A 13,742-nucleotide genomic window follows, 5' to 3' on the forward strand; every position below is an offset into this window, starting at 1 on the left:
ACAGACTGAGCCATTTCTCTAGTCCTGCCTCAAGGAATTCTTTTATTTTTTTTTCTTTCTTCATTTGTCTTTCAAGAGTGTGTTTTTTAGTCTCCAAATACTTGTGTTCTTTTCTTTTATTCTTTTTTCCAAGACACGATTTCTTTGTGTAGCCCTGGCTGTCCTGGAATTCACTATGTAGAGCAGGCTGGCCTCAAACTCACAGAGATCCACCTGCCACTGCCTCACTACCACCAGCTGTGCTCTTTTTATAGTTATTGATTTTTGATTTTATTCTATTATGATCTAATAGAATATAGAAAATGATCTCCACTCTTCAGTGTTTGTTAGGATTGTTTGAAGCCTGCAATGCAGTTGTTTAAGGGAACATTCCACGTGCTGCTCAGAAGCCGGAGAGTCCACTTCTGTGGGTGTAATAGTCTGTGGGTGCATTTGATCTGTACCTTCAGTGCAGTTTAATTCTGATGTTTCTTTGTTGCCTTTAGTTTCAGGGAGTTATCTGAGAATGGGGCTGGTGAGGTAGCTCAGCGGGTGACGGCGCTTTGGGGCCAGTATTGAGGAAGGGCAGAGCTGAATTCCATACGTCGTCCTTCGACCTCCACACATGCACACACTCCTGCAAATGATAAAGAAAAAGATGATAAAGATGAGAGTGGGGTAGTGAAGTTACCCACTGTTGTATCTGGTTCAATATGGCCTTTTATGCTCATTCATATTTGCTTGATAAAATTGGGAGCCTCAGTGTTTGGTGCATGTATACTTGTTATAGATTTTTAATTTTAATTTTTAAAAGATAGGTGGTTAAGCACTCCAGGCTGGACCCGAACTCACCACGTAGCTGACGGTATCCTTGAACTTCTCTGACTCTGCCTTGCCTCCACCTTCCAAGTGCTGGGGTGACATGTGTGCCACCGCTCGTGGTTTATGCGGCTGTGTAGATTTAGGCGAACACTCTGCCGACCTAAGCTACATCCCCCATACCAGTTGTTACAGATTCTTGACTAATTGCCTCCTTTCCTAATGTGAGTGGCATTAAAAATAAAACCTCCTCTGTCCAGTTTTAAGTCTGTCAGCAGAGTAGCTATGTCAGCATGTCTGCAGCCCTCACCCCCTTGGTAGATTGGTCTCCATCCACTGCCTCTCAGCTGGTTGTGTCTTTACCAGTTTACCATGTTTCATGGACCTAGTTTTTAACACACTCAGCCAGTCTGAGTCTCTTTGTGTTTTGAGGCCTTCACATTTAAGATAGTTGTTAAGAAGTGTCTGTAACTCCTGGGATTCTTTCGCTCTTCTTATTGGTGTTGGGTCACTGTTTGCTCTTTTCTTTCTCCCCACTAGCATGAGGAGGTTGGCGGTTTGCTCTCTTGGACATGTGGATCTCTTCCTAGCCTGTCCGTTCATTTATTCTTAAGAAGTCCGTTCCTCCCTGTGTGTCTGTGATTCGGACTATCTTTGTGATTAGTGTGCTGTTGGTACTATTTTCAGTGCTGGCTTGGTTGGTGCGAGCTGCCTTCCTCATTTTACTGTAAATTCTGAAAGATGTTTGCTAGGTGTAGCATCTTCTTTGGTGGCTGCTTACTTCCAGGACCTGGAATGTGTTACCTCATACTTTCCTTCCTGGCTTTGGGAGTCGCTGATGAGAGATCTGAAGCATTTCTGATGTGTTTTCCTTTGTAGATAAGTTGACCACTTTAATGTTTCTCTATGTTATATTTTTGTTATCTTGGTTATGATATGTTATGGAGAGTTTTTCTTTGGTTGTGTTTGTCTTGAGGTTCTAAAATCCTTTTTTTTTTTTTTTTTTTTTTTTTAATGTCTGTTTCTTTCTCTAGATTTTGGAAAATTTCATTTTCTTAAATAGGTTTTCCGTGTCTTCAGTCTTTGATCTTAGCTCCATTTTTAGTTCCTTGACTTGGTCCCAGTTTGCTCTCTTGTCATAGTTCAAAGCTTTTGGATGTTGTGGACATGGCTGCTTTTCTCTTTTCCTTGTTGGGCTCTGAATGTAGTCTTTCCCTGACCTTGCCTGTGCGTCAGAACTTCCTCTGCCTGCTCAAGTCTGTTTTTGTTGTCTTCCACTGTGTTGTTTTAATTTGATTCATTAGAGGTTTCTATTTTCAACATTTCTTTTTTTTTTTCCATCCCAAAATTTCAATTTCCTTGCTGAATTTTTCCTTCCATGTTGCTGTGTTTTTATCCACATTACTTATTTTCTCATCTGTTTTGCTGACTTTTTCCTGTATGTTTCTGACTTTCCTCATCAAGATCTGGATTGAATCTATCTTTGGTTGTGTCCTCTTAGGTCATTTTGTTAGTAAATTCAACCTTTTGAAATCATCACTACTATACCTGTTTTAGGGCCTTTGAACTTTGTAATTGAAGAGTTAGCATTGAAGGTGTGTGTGTGTGTGTGTGTGTGTGTGTGTGTGTGTGTGTGTGTGTGTTTCTCTGGGGTGCTGGTGGCATTTGAATTGGTTGGATCTCTCTTCTGATTTTATTTGGGCAGCCTTATTGATCAGCATACATTTGAGGGCTTAGTCCTGAGCCCCACTCAGTAGGGAGGAAACAGACTGTTACAGTAGCAGCAGCAGCAAACCATGCAAGATATGGAAATACACATAACATGAAGTGGAGTCTGCTAGTGTGCCACCAATGACCATAAATTTTAAAAAGGAGAAAATGGGCTGTGTTATGAAGTTTAAAATTCCTCCGGGTGGATGTGGAAGTAAATGGGATGAAGCAGATAGGGAAGGGAGAAACCAAGGCAGATAGGGAAGGGAGAAACCAAGGCAGATAGGGAAGAGAGAAACCAAGACTGGTAAATGAAAGGAGGAAAGAGAGGGATGAGGAAGAGCGTTTTGAACGGGAAAGAGTGAGAAGTTAGAAAAGGGGTTGGGGTGATGGCTCAGTGCTTAAGAGCACTGGCTGCTCTTGCAGAGGACCTAGCTTTGGTTCCCAGCACCCTGGTGGTGCCTTAGAGCATCTGTAGATCTAATGCCCTGATCTGTCTTCCTTGGGCACATAGTGCAGATATGTGCCCGCAGCCACTCACTTAAATATTTGAGCATTAAAAGAATTGGGCATGGAGATTAAAAATAATTTTAAGAAGAAAGAAAGGAAATCTTCTCAATAACGAGGAAGTTTGAAAATCAAATTGATAAATGTAAAAAAATGGAATAGAAAATAAAACACATGAGTGTTTTTTTGTTTGCTTATTTCAAAGAAAAACAACAAATCCCAATGTGGTGGTTTGAATGAGAACAGCCCTCATAGACTCATATGTCTAAATACTTTGTTCCCAGTGGTGGAACTGCCTGGGAAGGATCTGGAGGTGTGGCCTTGTTGAAGGAAGTGTGTCCCTGGGGTCATGCCATTTCCAGTGTGTCACTCGCTGCCGGTTTGTGGATTAAGATAAGAACTCCCAGTTGTTCCTGTTGCAATGCCTTTGGACTCCCACTCTCTAAAACCATAAGCCCAGTTAAACCACCTTCTTTTATAAGTTGCCTTGGCCATGCTGTCTTATCACAGCAGTAGAAGACACTAAGACATCCTTTAAGATAAATTTATAGTTCTATTACATGTATTGGAGAAAGGGAGGGTAGGAGGAAGGTTTTGGGTGTGGAGAAAGGGAAAGAAAAACGACTGCTCAATAATCAAAGAGGTGGAAACAAAGATGAAAGTGTGAAGGGGGGAATAAGAAGCATTTTAAAATATAAAGTAAAAAAGTACCACAGGAAGAGTAGCACAGGAAAGTGTGAGGAGCACGGGAGCCAGGAAAGAAGGTAAGCAGGTGTTGGCAGTGTCTTCCTGAAGCCTCAGTGCACAGGTTCTGCTGGTAACGCCCGTGGGCAAGGGTGTATTGGACTTTTGGGTGCTTGTCTTCCTGGCGGTGGCTTATGCTGGTGTTGAGCCAATGTTGGACAAATGACCGACGTCCCCCAGAACTGTCTTAGCTCAGACCGTTTCCCTTCTCTGGGTACCAGGGCTGCTGCTGACTACACTTCTCTCACACCTCCTGGGGTCGCCAATGTCCGTGTGTGTGTGTGTGTGTGTGTGTGTGTGTGTGTGTGTGTGTGTGTGTCTCCCAAGGCACTGGGCATATGGGAAGCAGCCATGGCCCTGAGATCTGCACAAGCAGAGGCAGTCTTCATGGTTTCAAGGCCTCCACTGTGGTTATCACTTGCTGTTGGAATGCAGCTCTGTGTAGCCTGCTGGAGCATCAGTCTTCAGGCTCGAGGGCAGTGACTGGCAGCTCTGTGGTCCACTGCTGAGCTGTGTCTCGGGGGTCTTAGCTGGTGAGGCCTGTTGCTGGCAGCTAAGGGCGAGTTACCCTTCCCTGTGTACTTCACCGCACAGGCCACATGTCCTGTAGCCTGCACTTTGGGCTTGTCAGCCTCTGGGCCTCCTGCTCTCCATAGACTCCCAAGGCTGTTTCTCATGGAGGAGGGCTGTGGTAAATTAACTGCAGGCTCTCAGACACGTGGTTGTTCCTCTGTTCTCCGGCTTCCAAGGTAGGACAGCTTCAAACAATAGGTTCTCTTTCAAGATGGTGTCATGTCCCTGCCCACCGAGCCAGTCACACAGAGACAAAATGAAATTCCTCTCTTCACTGGCGACCTGACTGCTAGAGACCACTGTCTAACTAACCCGGAAACTGGTCTTAAGGCTTGTGAGTTTGCTGTGCTTTTCTGAGAGGTAGTAGGTCAGCGAGTGTCTCCTCAGCAGAGCCCCAGGCTTACCATAAAGTCCTCGACTGCCCCTCCCACGCCAGAAGCTGCTGTCGGGAGCTGTGTTGGGGTCAGTGTCTCTTTAATGTGTCACCTACCCTCTCCACACTTTGCAGGTATCCAGCAGCGCCCTTCGCACATTTCTGAAGCGTGTCCTCTTTTCCTCTCTTCAGAGTAGATTCTATTTTTTCTTTCTGCTGACCTTTCTCTTTTATCAGGTCACAGGAAGGGGACTTCTAGTCTGCCATCTTGCCTTTGGTTTTGATGCTTCAGTGTTTCCCCTCACTGTGGACATTAAATTGCCCAATAGTTGCTGTGGCCTCTGCGCTTTTATTGACTGTTCGATTGGGAATAGCTGGGGGTTCTATTTTATATTTTGGGGTAACTTTTCTGTAGGGTTTGAGGAGTTCTTGGTACCTGTCCTTTTCTTTCCGAAGTACAGGTAGACGTCTGCGTTGGTGGTGCAGCCTTCCAGTAGATAGCCACAATTCTCGAACTTTTTCAAGTTTTAACTCTCGTGAATTTGTAAAGGTAAATTATATATACACTTAGCTCTTTCCTCAAAGTGTGGCCTGCTGGCTTCTCTTGCTGGTTCAGCATTCAGTTTACACAGACTCAGGAAAATGGTCTGTTTAGGCATCCCTACAGCTCTTCGGTGGGTGGGATTTTCTGTCTCTGATTGCTTTGATCTCTAATTATGAATTTTGGCCAATAGTAGTTGCAGTGGAAGAGACTATGAGCCTTTTCAGTTGTGCCTTAAGCAAATTTGCAAGGGAGCCCTGATGTTAACTTTGGCAGGTTTCATTCCTGTAAATATTGATTGAGCCAGAAGTCCTCACTGTAAAATGTCAGCAGCGAATGTGTAGTCGGCGCAGGCAGGGGGAACTCATTACTGCAGCTCGTCTGCAGCTTCTGGGTCAGGCCACTTACTACCATCTGGTAAGAAGGAATGTTTGAAAACTACCTTCTATTCTGACAAAAGGTAATCAGGAGAGGTTAACAGCCGATGATTTCCGAACAGTTCAGATTGGTTAGACCAATCCGTCCCCAAGCTCGGGCTGCGACATTCCAAATGTCTAATTATCTCACAGGGTATTAGAACATTTTAAAATGATGAAATCCCAAAGTCATGGTGGGAGGAATTTAATTATGTGTATGCTCCCCTTTCTCCTCTGTGCTGCACACCCCCGCTTTCCTATTGGAAGCATTTATCCCGAGGAAGAAAAAGCTGCGGGAAAGAAGAAGCAGATAGGATTGCTGTCTTCAAATAATGCTTAATTTTACAGCCCCATATGCGAGAGTCAGGCTAGACTTGTCCTTCAAGGGCAAGGACTAGGGACCAGGGAAGGAGGCTGGCTGTCAGTCAGCAGGAAAGATCCAAAGATGGGGAGGGACCTTTAGGGAGGACAGTGTGGGCCACAGAGGTGCTGGGAAAGTCCCAACCCACATCTGCCCAGACCAGAGACGATTTCAAAGAGGTTCAGACTTCAAGTAGATCACGGTTGGGCCACATGGAGGATGCCTGATCCCAAACTGATTAGAGTCTCTGGGAAGGACTGTGGCAAGGTGAGGCCAGACATTTCCTGTAGAGTGGGCACAGAGTCAACTCTTCATTAACAGTGCTCAAAACAAACCAACGGGGGGGGGGGGGGGGGGGGGACCATCAGAGAGAGAGAGAGTCATTTGCTTGTTCTTATTGTGTCCTTCCCCTGTCATTGGCTGACAAAAGTGCAAATGGAAGAAGGTTGCCTGCTACATAGTTTGGGGTTAGAAGCAATCTTTTTTCCCCTTTTGCTATTATTTCCCCAGTGATAGTGGGGATTGAACTCTACCCCCAAGCCACACCTCCCACCCGGGAATCCACATTTTAAAGCCCACTAATGTTCAAAGCCTCTTCTATGTCAGCCTTGCTGATGTTGAGTCAAGTGTCACAAGGACAGAGAATTCTATGGGCCACACCATGCCCTGTGCTGTAGAAACATCACCTTTATGAGCAGGTAAATATTCAGAAGTGTCTATGAGATGGGGGTTATTAACCTCCATTTATAGTTATGTTACCCTCTAGAACTGTTAAGTAGAGGGGACAGGGTTTGAACTTAGAAAAACCTGGCTCCAAACCCATTCTCCGTTTAGGGTAGCATTGTTAAAACAGGGCTGGGTCATTGGCTCCGGCCCTTGGATGGCTGCTAACCACAGCTCTCTCTACCACGGGGGCCAGTGGGAGCGTTGCCAGCTGGCCAGCGATGTCCTCAGCATTCTCTTCTCGCATTTCCAATTAATGTTGGGTGAGAGCGGGACCGGGAATTAGCTCTGCACTCTCGCTCACTATGGACGGGTTTCGTAAGCCCGCTGGGCTGGAATTCCTACTAGATACTTCTGCCTTCCACCTCCAGCGTCTGAGTTCTTCCTGTCCTCTAACCCTTGAGCAGGAGCATGTCACACAGTAGGCCCTCTCCTGAGGTTGTCTGAGCTCCTTGTGGCTAGATGAAGAATCCTGGTTTATTTCCAGGTCACAGAAGGCCTCTGTTGATGTTTCCTAGCTCCCATATGGAATTGGGTGAGGTTTCCCTGTGCCCCCATCCACTGTGAAAGCATCTTTCATGACTTATATCTCAGAGCTAGGTGACTCGGAATGCTGCACTGTCTTTAGATACATACACATAACATGTGCACTGTTGTATCCCAGGGCACATGTGCTGCGCATTAATAATTGCAGTGTATATTTTCATAATTTATCATAATGATACCGTTATTGCTTACTATAGAAGTTCTCTCCCCACCCCCACCCCCTAAGTCTAATTGAGGTCGAGACAGACCATAAATGTGATAATACAGATTGCACGTTCAGGGGAAATGGAGTGGGTTTCATAGTGGAGTTTTAATTTAGGCTTCGTTCTGGTGATGTAGCCTCTTCCTATGGTACATTACTTTGAGTCCAATATAACTGTGTGTTCCCACAGCCCCTCATTATAGCTGCGGCTTCTCACTGCTTTTTAATTAAAAAAAAAATAGAGAGGGGGAAATGAAACCTAAAGCTTAGGTTGGATATTGTCTGGGTACACGGGGAGTATTGCAGGCAGTTTGCTTACTTAATTTTTTTAACTCTTTCATAGTGATGTCTCGATTTCCATTTCCAGGGGTTGGGGTGGAAAAGATGGAGAAGTGTGCACTAGAGTGCTTACACACACACCCACACCCACACCCACACCCACGTGTGCCGTAAGGGTACTAAAAGGTTCAGGCATATGTGTCACCTTGAGGGCTCCTGTAAGCTTTGAGAGTTGAGTCCCTTCTGTGTCTTGGAAAGGCCATGGCCCATGTGGTTTGATGGTGGCAAGCGCCCAGAGAGCCTTCTCTGTGCTTGCAGGAGTAGGCCTGCACAGAGAAGGCCGGAGAAGCACTTCAAGGCTGATAGGCCGGAGCAGTACAAGTTAAGAGTTAATCATTCCCTCTAGTCGCGTGGGCTGCAGGACCAGAGAAATGGCTTTATCAACACTTGCTCCTGTCAGTCCTTCATCCTGAGGGATGCCACATACCTCTCAGGGACCAGAGCAGATTAATCTCCAGAGGTGACTGCTAAGAATGGCTTAACCCGCTTGAGATTGGCTGTGTGTGACCCAGGAGAGTGTGCGTGGCCTGAGCCGCTGACCTCCGGCAGGCCTCTGGGCTACTCTCTCCCTTTGGAGCAACAGTCCTTTGACTCGCTGCAGTGAGATCACTCTTGACAGCTCTGAGCTTCTTCACATGCAGGGTTGTGTTTGTGGGTGATCAGTTGCTGTCCCAGGGGGCTTATTGGAGAAATGTAGTCAAGAAGTCTAACTGAAGGTGAGGGTAGCGTTCGCTTCATGACTGAGGGGTTTCTAGAACTGTAAGAGCCCCTACTGCATTCATTGTCTCTGGAAATCGGTTCTGCTAAGGCTTTTATGGGGAGCAGCATGACGGCAGCTCTACACATGGCATGGGGCTGGTCTGTATTGTGCTGAGCGTAAACGTGAGATGTGTGCCAAGATCTTAGTATTAAAAAAAAAAGTAAACTAGCATTTATAAATATTAACTTCATAATAAATTCTTATTTTACGGTATATTGTACTAAATAAAGTACCTACTAAAATTAATTTTACCTTTAAAAATGTAGCTCTTAACAATACTTGTGCCAATGGCTTACACTGTATTTGATTGCCCCCAGTCTGGAACTGTGAGATGCTAGCAAGGCAGCATCCATCTTGGACTCACTCGTCTGCCCTGACCTAGCACAATGCCTCAGACCACTCAGCTCTCAGTGATTACTTGTTAAGGAGCCATCCCAGCTCAGAAGTCAGCACTGGCATCTCAGAAATGTGTGGAGCATCTAGTGAGAACGTTGTCACTTGAAAAGAGACAATTGAAGGTTGAGAATAGGAGTAAAGAGCAAAGTTCCTGCCTCTGAGTGGAAAAACGTTGAAATAAAACCTCCCAGGGCCTCCACCGAGGGCCTCTGTTGTCTGACAGCTTCCCCTCCCACAGGAGAAGGGGGTGGCTGTGGCTGTGCTGGTGAAGGTCCTGGGAACAGACTCTGCTGTGCCAGGCCAGTCCCAAGAGAAACTGAGGCTGTATGTGTCGTGTTGAGATAGACCAGGCAGGAAGGTTCTGGAACCTGATTCACACTGGCCCTGCCTCTCCCCATGACCCAATTTAGGCAGCAGCCAACTGGAAGCCTGGGACTGCTGCTGGACCACCTGATCTCACGCCTTTTGCCAAGTTTGTTGTTGTTGTTGTTAATGACTTAAGGAGTGCCACTTTAATTTAACCAAGATCTTACATGGCTTATATCTGTGGGCACACTTAAATCCCTCAGAACCGTGTCACCGAGAGTTGCATAACCAAGGTGGATAGGCACCCCCTCCAGTGTGCTACTTCAGGAGGGATCAGCTTGTCTCTGCAAGTGTTTATTGAGAGATTGCTGGCACCCCAGGCATTCCGTTCCCTGCTTATACAACAAAACTCTTAACCGCTCTGGTCCCCAGGGATGTGGTGGATTAAAGTTCTGCCCAGGGAAAGTGCCATTTCAGTGGGTTATTGGAGGCGAGGCGGGAACTCCTCCCCTGACCTTTAAAGAAGTGGGCTCCAGGGCAACAAGACCGCTGTTGTTTCTAGTCTGCCCTTCTTGATGGCATCTAGCTTCGTCCTATTAATTGTGGGCCCCCCCCGCCCGCCGCCACCTTTTCTCTCTGTCTTGCAGTGTCCTCTGTGTGGAGTACTCTGGAGCTCATGCCTCGACTTGGCTGCTGCAGCAGGCTCGCAGTAATCACAGTCGCAGCAGGCCTTGTTTTATGAGCCTGAAAGAGTCGTGCTCCCAGGAGGCTGGAGTTCCTTACCTGCTGGGGAGCCACAGACTTGTGTTTGCAGCCTGGCTTCTCAGGATGACACTACCTCCCTTTCGCTTCCCACATGAGTGCATCTACCGCTTTCTCCTGAGGTCTAGCTGCTGGCCTGTGCGCCTCCCCTCCCCCACTCCAAGGGTAGAACAGTAATGACAAAACTAGGTTTTTATACTTAGGGAAATTGGGTGTGTCCCAGGGAGACTCAGAAGAGAGTGAAAAATAGCAGGTGGCACCTACAAACTGAATTGTCTAATTTGAGTTTTCTAAGCGCCATCGTCTGCTCAGACTCACCGAGGCACCTGGAATGTGCACCCCTCAGGATTCACGTGGACAGAGAATGACTTTGCACCCCTGGCGTGGTGCAATTCAGTGGCTGTCACAGGCAAGATGTGTGATTCTCGTGATGGAAGCTTGTCTGTTATTACCTGACGCCTTAGCACGGCGTCAGCGAGCACTGTGTTTTCTTGTTTGGCAGTAACAACCCACACTGCAGCATTAGCTTATCACTAGGTGCAGTTGTCACTGGAGAAGGAAAAATTCATGGAGTCCACCTCAAATGTCTTGTCGGGGGGAGACAGAACCACATGGATGGCCTCATAGTGGTCACTGCCTTTGTTTGGTCCTGTTGTAGTTTAGAGCGCTTTCCCTCTAAAAGTCCACATGGAAAGGGTTGTGATCCTCAATTGCGTTGAGGGAGCTAAGGCTGAGGGAGGCAGACCAAATGCCCAGAGTTGAGCCAGTGGCAAGCTGAGCAGAGTGGAGCCACTTGGTGTCTGCCGTGGTGTTTTCCTCACATCGGAAGTACATTTTAGTGGTGCCTTGCTTTATTCTAATGTCGTAGGACACAGTGTGAAGGCTTCTGTGCCCTGTGTTGGCAAAGAAACAGTGAAGCCCCAGGGGTCCCCTAGGAACCAGGAAAAGTAACAGTTCCCTGACCTAAAGCCTTGCCACCTTTTGTAGTACTTCACTTCTGCAAGTTTTTATTGTTTAAGCATCTTTGGGGCTAGAAAGCTTTGGTGAGTCGCATGTACTGCCCTTGGAGAGGACCAAGTCCAGTCCCCAGCGCCCACATCAGCACCTCCCCACCTCCTCCCTCCACATCTGCCTTCCAACCCTATGGGCACTTGCATTCCCGTGCACACAAATACATTCAAACACAACATAACATACAACTGCGTGTGTTTTATATTCGGGGGAGGGGTGTGTGCGTGGAGGCCAGAGGAGGGGGGGGTCACTGGACCTGGAGTGTGGCTGGTAGGCAGCCAGCACTGTGAGCCTCGTGTCTCTGCTGGGGTTCCAAGTGCTTGAGCAGAGATGCACAGCTGTTCTCACATGTGTGCTGCGACCTGAACTCAGAGCTTCAGCTCTGAGTCATCTTTGCAGCATTTATTTTATTTTATTTTTAGTTGACAATTCTGTGTTTATGGGGCACAATGTATTTTGATATATGTTTGCAATATAGACTTATTAAACCAGGTGAATTAACAGATCTATCATTGAGTGCTTTCTGTGGTGAAAATTTAAACTGTATTTTCCAGTTTTGAAGGATACATGGTGTGTGTGTGTGTGTGTGTGTACGTACACACGTGCACACACACACACATATATATAAAATTCTGCTCCCTAGATGACTAAAGTTAGTTCTTCCAGCTGTCCCTAACCATCCTTTTAGTGACTATTTCTGAGTTCTTTTCTATAAGTGAGAGCATGTGGCATCTGACGCAGCATAAATGTCTTCCGGGTTGACCAGTTTTGGTATGTGCACAGAGTCACATTGCTGGTGACAGCTTGTCTTCTACCTGAGCATAACTGTGCTCTGCAGATGGGCACCTTGCTCCTGTCTTGTAGCTTTTGTGAATAGTGTGACACTGAGTGTCTCTGGCATCTGGCTTCACTTGCTTTAGAGACCTCCAGGTCATATGGTGGTCATTCTATTTCCAGTTTTCTGAGGGGCCGACACACTGCTTTCTGTAATGGCCGTGTTAACTCATATGCCCGCCCCCCAGGAGGGCACTCACTGGGCCTCTTCTTCTCCACACCTCCTCAGCTGTCCTCACAGATGATAGCCATGGGCTAATTTGTGTTTGTCTGATTAATACCACCGAGACTTCTCCCTCTCCTTCACCTCTTAGCCATTGCTGTGTGCTCTCTTGATGAGTGGCCTACCCTTGCCTGGCCTCTGCCTGTCTCTTCTCCTTTGTGGTCGAATCTGAGGTCCAGTAGACTTGGAAGTTATCTGTACCATTCTCTGTCTGAACTGAGGAACTGTGAGAAAGACACTGGTCTAAGATGTGTGCTGAGGAATGAGGTTGGAGACTTGCAAGGAAAGTGAGTCTAAGTCAGGACCTCCATGTCCGGGGTTTTTCCCCTCACGATTTCTATATACATGGGGAATCTTGTGAAGTGGTGCAGCCTCATTAGAAAAAGCCCATTGGTCATGGTGTGTTTGCAGAACCATTAAGGGTCTGAAACTTCATAGAGCGAGCCTCACTGTTGTGTGGGGAAGGTGATAAACCTAGGCACTTGGCTATCAGGGGACCCTTGGATGCTTTTAGAATGCTTGATGTCTGTGCCCATCTTTCCCAGCCTTAACATCCTGTGTTTCTTTTCTTTTTCTCAGCCCAACAGGGGCACAAAACGACCCCGGGATGATGAGGAAGAGGAACTGAAGACACGTCGCAAGCAAACTGGCCCTCGAGAACGTGGCCGCTATCGTGAAGAGGAGGCCACAGCGGCTGAAGAAACAGACGATGACAAAAAAAGGCTGCTGCAGATTATTGACAGAGATGGCGAGGAGGAAGAGGAGGAGGTAGGGAGCCAGAGCTGGGCGGGAGCCAGGAGAGTGGCCCTGACACATCATCTGTGGCATAACTGGGGACAGAATGTCACCCTGAGCCTCCCGGTCTCATCCGTAGAATGTGGTTAAGAAAACTTGCTTCAAAGCACTAGGGCAAAGGTTGGGTGGGATTGTTGAGTCTGTAAAAGGATTTATGCAGTCTGAGGAACATCACAGGGACAAAGAGGAAGGGTGCTGGTGTTGACAGGAGGAAGCTAGACAGCTCCCTGACCAGCCATTCTGATGACATGTCGAATACGCATCCCGCTCCCCCCCCCCCCTTTTTTTTTTTGAGACAGGGTTTCTCTATGTAGCTTTGGCTGTCCTGGACTCACTCTGTAGACCAGGCTGGCCTCGATCTCAGAGATCCACCCGCTTCTGCCTCCTGAGTGCTGGGATTAAAGGCATGTGCCACCACCTGCCACCCATCATTTTTAAATATGGTCTGTAGTTTAAAAGAAGTGCCAAGTCCTGTCAGTCACACGGGGTAGTAGGGCTTTTGAGAATGAAGGTCCACATGCTGTTAGATCAGGTATCTGAGTCCTGCCTGTAGTCCTAGGACTCAGAGGCCAAAGGAAGAGGACCACTGGAGCCCGAGAGTTCAAGACCAGCCCCAGCAATATAGCAAGATCTTTCTCAAAAAAAAAAAAAACCAAAAAAACACCACTCAGACCTGCAGCAGTTGAAGGAAGACAGTGCCTTTGAGCTGCTGTCCTCAGTCTTGCCCTACATCATGTTGAATACTCTCTCTTTATGCCTCCTGTGCTTGGGTCCTTCCCAGTTAGGTCTAGGTTAGGTGTCTGCTCCTCCGAGATGTCCATC

The 13,742-nt window shown here is 47.0% G+C and overlaps 1 protein-coding gene across 1 annotated transcript in view; it reads left to right on the forward strand.

Moving 5' to 3' along the window:
- Positions 1-13,742, forward strand: part of Ctnnbl1 (catenin beta like 1) — a 158,813-nt gene that overhangs the window by 25,437 nt on the left and 119,634 nt on the right. The window contains exon 2 of the mRNA XM_051143681.1: positions 12,705-12,893. Within this exon, the coding sequence (XP_050999638.1) occupies positions 12,705-12,893 (189 nt within the window). The remainder of the gene's footprint in view (positions 1-12,704; positions 12,894-13,742) is intronic.

Source organism: Acomys russatus, chromosome 4, assembly GCF_903995435.1.
Source record: "Acomys russatus chromosome 4, mAcoRus1.1, whole genome shotgun sequence".
NCBI lineage: Eukaryota > Metazoa > Chordata > Mammalia > Rodentia > Muridae > Acomys > Acomys russatus.